Source organism: Dinoponera quadriceps, unplaced genomic scaffold (genome assembly GCF_001313825.1).
Source record: "Dinoponera quadriceps isolate SergipeBrazil2010 unplaced genomic scaffold, ASM131382v1 scaffold629, whole genome shotgun sequence".
Lineage (NCBI taxonomy): Eukaryota > Metazoa > Arthropoda > Insecta > Hymenoptera > Formicidae > Dinoponera > Dinoponera quadriceps.
The window spans coordinates 486,362-494,128 of NW_014554884.1; the positions used below are offsets into that span (position 1 = coordinate 486,362).

At 38.6% G+C, this 7,767-nt stretch overlaps 1 protein-coding gene across 5 annotated transcripts; it reads left to right on the forward strand.

The window, feature by feature from the left end:
* The first annotated feature begins 862 nt into the window (after positions 1 to 862).
* Positions 863 to 7,056, forward strand: LOC106742366. 5 transcript variants are annotated; one of them, XM_014615239.1, is made up of 4 exons: positions 1,197 to 1,597; positions 1,803 to 2,058; positions 2,706 to 2,763; positions 3,515 to 7,056. In XM_014615239.1, exons 2-4 carry the CDS (start codon positions 1,916 to 1,918, stop codon positions 4,829 to 4,831), a joined length of 1,518 nt encoding a protein of 505 aa, XP_014470725.1. In that variant the 5' UTR covers positions 1,197 to 1,597; positions 1,803 to 1,915; the 3' UTR covers positions 4,832 to 7,056. The 5 variants fall into 5 exon arrangements, with proteins under 5 accessions (XP_014470727.1, XP_014470725.1, XP_014470724.1 ...); XM_014615241.1 differs by lacking the exons at positions 1,197 to 1,597; positions 1,803 to 2,058 and adding an exon at positions 863 to 1,129; XM_014615238.1 differs by having other exon boundaries at positions 1,197 to 2,058.
* The last annotated feature ends 711 nt before the right edge of the window (positions 7,057 to 7,767 follow it).

A 7,767-nucleotide genomic window follows, 5' to 3' on the forward strand; every position in this document is an offset into this window, starting at 1 on the left:
TTCATCTCACCGGGCACTTGAGAAAAAAAATCGCCGTGCACTAACGCCATCTCGACGAACACGTCTGAGAGGTCAGGGTGAAGCTCATCCAAGTTCAATGCGTGTTTAGCTCGTGAAAAGATTTTCAACGAGGCAAAATATTCACGATTATTCAAATTATGAGATTGTTATTCAGATGTTACGTAGATAATACGTGTGTGCGTCTTGACATGGTATTATATATTTTTCTGAAATTTCATCTCTTCATCGAGATATTCGGTCTGTTCTTTTTGGCCGAACTGACTGCACTAGTTCGAGAAATTTACATTGAAAAGTATAAAACGTACGTGCGAAATTCTCGCTTCAGTGCGCATGAATTTCCCGAACTAATGCAGCCAATTTAGTTAAAAAGAACAGACGAACTATCGAAGAGCATCGAGGCTTCGAGAATCGCAATCGCTGCAACTTCAGCAAGCTTGCGGAGTGGCTCGTTACAGTGCGAGAAATCGTCTCTTGCGATTCAATCCGCCGTAGTTGAGTCTCGTGTCCGAATGTGAATTATCGTCGTCGGCGATGCTGAAAGTGAATTTCGCGTTCTCGTTGTGACAAAACATCGCGAGATAGCTGTCGAACGTAAATATCTCACGGGCGTCGGGAGTGATAAGTGAAGCTGGCGTGTTCGATACTTTGAGAAACTCACCGTGATGTAGAATTGGTTGCAACGTTCTAACGGACTAATCTGATCGCGCGCCATTACTCCGTGTATTCCTTACGATTTCGACTCGTCGAAGGTGAGTTTTGCCTCCGATGCCCTCAATTCATAATCGGACTTCATATTCAAGGCTTCCTCAAAAATTCATCTTCAGATGCTTCGCAGCCAGTGAAATGAGACAGAAGACAGTATCAGAAGATGAATTTAAGGAGGCCTTAAATACAATATCCGACTGTAAATACCGGTGTAAGACATTTCTTTTCGAATTTATTCTGCCTGGATCCGTTCGTCGATCGTCGCGCCGCGTCGAGCAAGTTCGTAAATTTACGCGCGTTGACGGCGACAGCGCCGCCATCATGGCCGCCGTTCCTCGTCGCGTACAAGCTCTCAGCCAACGGAATTCGGCGTACGACGAGAGTGACCCGCCATTGTATACGCGTACGTATATATATATAGCACACACACACACACACATACATACACACGCGCACACATCAGCCACACTACTTCACTGACAGTTCGCATTCCGCGCATGTTCCTCGTCTTGCGTACGAGATCTACCGTTAGAAGTCCATAGTCGAAGCTATCTCTCGCCCGTATCGCGCGTTTTTACGACGCGCCACATACATACGAGCGGAGATACGCCGAGAGAGAGAAAGAGAGAGAGAGAGAGGTTCGACGAATCGTCCGGCCGGCATCCATTGTGTGGGTGCACGCGCGCGCGTCCGCTAGCATGCGTGCGTACGTTCGTAGTGTCTCACCGCAGGCCCTCGGCGTTGCATGGTGTCCTTTGTAGTGCGTACGTGTACTTGAATCTCGGACGGACTCCGCTCGTACGACGAGAATACCGGCCCCCCCGCATTCGTACCGGCGATCCGGCGTCGCGATTAGTCGGCCGCGGCGACAGTAAGAAAGGGCGATTATTAATATTTTGAGCTGAGAGGGCGAGAAACTGCGTGTTTGCGAACGAGAGAGAGAGAGAGAGAGAAAGAGAGTGAGTGAGTGAGTGAATGAGTGTGGGTAAGAGAGAGAAAGAGAGTGAGAGAAGGAGGGAGGGAGAAAGAGAGAGAGATAAGAGCAAGGTATAGAGATATTATATTTGTACACTAAGTGGGGGACCTTACGCGGGCTTGCTGCGTTAGCACGAAGTAAGACCGGATAAGAAAAAGGGCGTGGGGTATTACCGGGCGATTAATAGGCACGCCGCTAAAACGTATCTTGGCCATGGGTAAGACGCCAAAGAAGGCGGCCCCTGGGGGCGATGAGAGGAATTTATACGTTCGGAGGCTCAAGGCAACGACCGCGCCGTCGAAAGCTTCCGAATCTAGCTTGCCCGAGAGACAGCGCGAGTCCGAGAGTTCGAACAGGTTTGTAGAACCAATCAGCAAACAGCGAATTGCAAGTTCCACACAGAGTTTCTCAGAGTTGGATATGCTTGCGAGTCGCTCCCTTGAATCTATACGATTGAATGACTTCGATCACTCCAATGTGAAGAGATATGAATTATGCCGTAGTTGATTGTTTATAAATCGGGATATACCTGATGCGATATTTGGAAATTGAATGATTTGTTGATTGCTTATCGCTGTAGTTTAAAGAGTACCGGAGCTGTGTACTTTGTAGCATTGATGTTTTGCTAGGAGCATTGCTAGATTCTGTGGGCGTCTCATTGTATCCTCAAGCATAGTACATATTTATGATAGTAACGTGTACGCTTTGTGATCTCTTCGAACAAAGCATTACATTTGTCTATTCAGAGGATCGGCTTTGAAATCAGAATCACCTCATTGTTGAGATTCAATAAAACCGATTGATAATTATAGATATATTTTGCATGCGTGTATGAGAAAATAGAGGCATCTTCATTTCTCAGATGACATGAGAAACTCATCTTCTTTTATACATATTTTTCAATTAGTACCTCTCATCACCACCAGCATTTCTTACTCAAAGGCCATATTTGCCATATGGTTTAATCTTTTCGTTGATTATGATTATCTTGTTTTTGTTTCAGACCGAAATTGACTGGTATAAAGAAAAAGATACCAGGCGGATCTAGAAAGAATATTAAGGTACATGATTTTAATTTCCTCTTATGTATTTCATCATATTTATAATGTATTTACATTTTCTCATTATGAAAAGTTGAGTTATATTTAATGTAATTATTTTGAGCTGTATTGCAACTTGAAAGGAATTATTTACATTGCTATTTATGATCCATCATCATTTGCGAATAGCAGAACTTCATGAATTCCTGACTATTTGTTAATTTGTATCTTTTTTATGTAAAGAATATTGATCCAAAGGCTGAATAATATGACTACAAATGTATAATTATTAATATTTTCAACCAAAGATTGTCAATAATTTATTGGGTATAGTAGCCTTTGTAACTGTGGGTTGTAATATATTCTGTAATTTATGAAATTACATGACGCTTTGGGTGCATAATAGGTCTTATATTATCAGTTTGTATAGTATTACGTTCTTATCTCTCATGCCGGTATTGATATTTGAGAAATAATCTTGTTCAATTACTATTAAGATAGTCTTATCTTTTAGCTTAGATTTGGCATGGTGCTTATTATAGTATATCACATGCGATAATGTTTTAATACGTTCACACTTTATAAAACGAATGATTTTTATAAATATGTTATATATACATTTTGTTGTGAATACTTTGTTATATCAATAATATTGTACATATATTAATTAATATGTATAATTTTTGTGCTGCTCATGTTAAACACTATGCTCCTGAATTTAATCTGTCTGTTAGGGCTATTCTTTGCAGTGCGGAAATAATGTATGTTGCAGAGCAAACTTCGCCCTCCGTCAAAAGTTGGATCGAATCAAGCGACAAAGCAATTGAAATTATCGATGAAAAATTTCGAAACAAAAACCATAGACATGCAGCCGAAATCGCAGGAAGCTGATGTCAAATTGAATGTCCCTGTCCAGGAGGAAAATATTAAGGGGGAAAAATTATTAAGTACCAACAAAGCTGCCAAGGTTGAGGAACATGTTACTGCTAAAGAACACGTCAATGTCAACACCTCTGAACAGACTTCAAGTGAACCTCAAGCTCCCGCAAAGACTCCCACTGTTCAGGAAGCAGTGTCTACCGAGAGCGAAATTGTCCATCAAGAAAAAGAGGGAGTATCGTCGGAAAATATTTCCAACACTGAAGCCAAAGAAGCTGAAGAACAAGAAGAGAATGATGTAAATTTAGTACTTGAGGTCGATCAAGTAAATCAAGGACAAGATTCTGTGAAATATGAAGAAGAAAAGCCAGAGGACAAACGATCGAAGGGTGATAAAGGAGAAGAATTATCGCTTGTAGAAGACGAACTGAAGAACGGCGTACCTGAAAAAGATGAGATGCAAAATGAACTTCAAACGGACACCGAGAGTTCAGTGGAAATTGTCGAGTCCACAACGTCTGAGGTATCGGAAACGTCAGAACCTGTTACTCAAAGTAACATGCCAAAGGTTCAAGAAAAGATTGACGACACATTGAATGATGTGTCGTTTATCTCCTATGATTCGTCTATAATGCTGAAAGATATACAAATCAAACTTAGTGATTGTCTGAAAGATAATTCGAAGCTCTTCGACGAGAGCAATATGGAGGATACGCCGCGTCAATTTACAAAGGAGTCGTTCGGGAAGACACTGAGAAACATCTCTGGAAGGCACTCGATCAACAGAATGCGTCATCTTGGTTTTTACGAGAAGAGGATATCGCCAAACAGCTCTCTATTCGTAAATACATCGAAGATATCGACACTGCAGGATGAAGAGCTGCCTTTTTCAGAATTGAAAGCTCTACGTTACAATAGCGCTCTATCCGAGAGTTTGCCTACGAATGGCAGCTCATTAGACAGAAAACGCAAAACCGACACACCGATTTGGAATTCGAGTAAAAAGCAGAAATCAGAAACTGAAAGTGGTCTGTTGAATACACCAATAAATCTCTTGAAAGGCTGGCGCAGACCCATACAGGTATCCACACCGAATGTCACATACAAGTTCGAATCTACTAAATTAGACATTAGCGGGATAAAGGATGATGACAATAAAATAACGGTCGAATCAACCGAAAGTACAAAGAAATGGTGTGTCATCATGTAAAATATCATCGGGAAAATCGGCTCTCACACACACACACACACACATACACATATACAATACATAGGAAGGAAAGAATTTCTATATTTTCATGAAGTACTGAAAACTCAACAATCAAGAGCATTGACATTATTATACATTATTTGTGAATATTGATTTTGTTTCTACTAAAAAATTAAGATTCTTATTTTCTCACGCTTCTGGGATTCCTCCCCCCTCTCCTCCCAACAGGGACGAGGGTACACTTTTCTTACGAATTGTTACAATTTTTGGAAGTTCCCATGTTCTTTACAAAAGAACATTAAAATGCAATGTGCGTATTTTTATCAACTAAATTGTAATATAGCCCAATATTATTCCCACCGTATAGACTTAAAATTGTAACTCGTTTACACTCACTGGCTCACTAACCTTAGGACGGAATCATCTAAAAAGTAAAATATGGTGTAATGTCAAAAGAGTACAATTCTTTTAACTTTTTACATGACTACTGTATAAGTAAAGACTTGACTCTATAAAGCGTATCGATTTAAAATATGATATAATATAGAATAATTAAATTCACATGTACAGAAATGTGATATGTATCTAATTTCGGTACATGTATTAATTTATGTATCGCGTATAATTTGTATTTATCTTGAATGTAATTCGTTAGGTAGATTGATACGTGATAAATACACCGATGAATAGGTTTTAATCTTCCGCTAATTATAAATAGAAATAGTTCTCCTTAATATATAACGTTTTATCTTAATCGAACACGGAATATTCACAATATTCATGAGAATAATTACCTACATATTATTTTATGCATATTATGTCGTGATTATACGAGGCTTCTGGAAAATTCCTACTCTATTCATGATACTTATTCACGTATAATGTATGTCGTACAATGCTTCACACAAACATATATCTTCGTTCTTAGTTATCATTAAAATATACTTGCATTTCGTTAAAAATTCATCCTTTTACAGGATCTTCTGTCGAAAGTATCGCGGTACTATCGATATGACCGAGCTTTTCCGATGAACTTTTGAAAGTTGATTGTAATACGGATCTAATCTTATGTATTTTTCTAGTTATAGCAAATTGTTACTACGAGATAAGTTGCAGTGTTACTCTCACATTTATGGATACAAACAACTCCTTTTACGACTTGTTTCTTTCTATTAAAATATTAGCTGCGTTCAGCGAAGAAAGGAGCTCAGCGAGTGCTTATTATTTGTGATTGGAGTATTCTTTTAGCTACTTTATAAATCCAAAAGAATGTACTGATCAGAATCAATAATCATTAAGGGCTCACTGAACCATTTTTTTCTACTGAATGTAGGCGTTCTTATTGGTTATCATAAACATAATGATGACGACTCCATTATACAGGAGTTCCGATAATTGTTACAAATGTAATCCTTTTAATTAAGCAATAGATCGTTTCTGTATTATTTAATAGAAACGTTGATTCTTGTGCAACTTATTCGATGTGTAAGAATACTCATTAATGTCTATCACTACGACCATCTCTATTGCAGCTGTAAACATATGTATGTGTTGATACCAAACTGTATATTATTATGCAGTGTATCTCTTTAAGAGAAACGAGAGGAATGGAATGGCAGAGGAGAGAGAGAAAGAGAGAGAGAGAGAGAGATGTATATATATACACATATTGACAGAAGGATCTCATTTCGTACGCGACATTTTTTAATCGATTTGCGCATTCAAAGCCTTTTTTTATTTGCCACAAATATAGGTACATTTTTGTCACCCGTTGAAGGCGTGTGACGTTATATTGCCTTTATATTAAATCTTTGTTCGGATATATGCATATATATTAAACCAGATATATCCGTTGTGACCTTCCACATCGTACATGATAAATGAGAATTAGAAATGATTAAGACAATTCGACCAAAGTAATTTGCCGATGTCGGTCGGTGTATTCGTTTAGACTTGTCCAGAGTAATTATTAATTGCTAAAGGCGTATGTAATGTGTTGCGAAAAAAAATGTTCGGTTTGTTGAAGCACACGTTGAGCAGAGTTTTCTCGCTAACATCGCGAAAGGAAAAAAAGGCGTAATTTAGATTAATAATTATTCAGGGCTAAACGAGTAATCGTTAGACATACTTTTATACTTGTTCAATTAGTAGGAACTTTAGAAGCATATCCAAGAACATGTACATAGGAGAACCTATGAAATTTATAATAAACTATCGAAACTAAGCGCTTTTGCACGTATGTTAATTACTTCGTCGAATAATCCATAATTTCCATTTCAGTGCCCGCACGAACGATGTATTTCGATGTTAAACACGAGATCGTTACGCTTTGTCGTATAGTAATTTATCGCAGTATGTGTTACGCTCGGCGCAACGATGAATTTATGTTGCTAACTCCTAGAATTATATATTATTTTTTAATATTTATACAGCTTGTTCTTTGTCACTTCTATCAAATTGTTATCAGTGAATCTTGACGTTCTTTTCAAACGTTCTTTCTGCGCGAAATGGAGAGAGAAAAATGCTGTCGATGATGTATATGTTCCCGGAAAGGCTCATCGAAAGTGCGCGTTCGCGCATGAAAATGCAATGGACTGCAGCGGGATGCAAGAGTCGATGGTAAAGTCCCGAGAGATTTAAGAGAATAAAGGAATAATCTCGTATCTCGTTCCTTTGGTCGCATTCCAGAAATGTGGCATTAAATCAACAACAACGGAGTATATACCACGCCGGACAGGTGGCCTAGTTGAGCTAATACCGGTAACGCAAAGGACAAGCCCTTGCAAATTAATAACATTTCGTAGTTTGCAGATTTAGTTGAGTAGATTTAGCCGACGTTAAAGCTCTCGCTTGGAATGGTCTCATTTTCCTTCATTGCTTAGCACATTGTGCATTAATTGATATGTAAGGTAATCCGAAATAAATAATAATTTATA

Coding starts and splice junctions, on each gene's coding strand:
- LOC106742366 (XM_014615238.1), top strand. CDS start 1,916: ATGGGTAAGACGCCAAAGAAGGCGGCCCCTGGGGGCGATGAGAGGAAT. Junction 2,059..2,705: donor GAGTCCGAGAGTTCGAACAG/GTTTGTAGAACC, acceptor TTTTTGTTTCAG/ACCGAAATTGACTGGTATAA. Junction 2,764..3,514: donor GATCTAGAAAGAATATTAAG/GTACATGATTTT, acceptor TGTATGTTGCAG/AGCAAACTTCGCCCTCCGTC.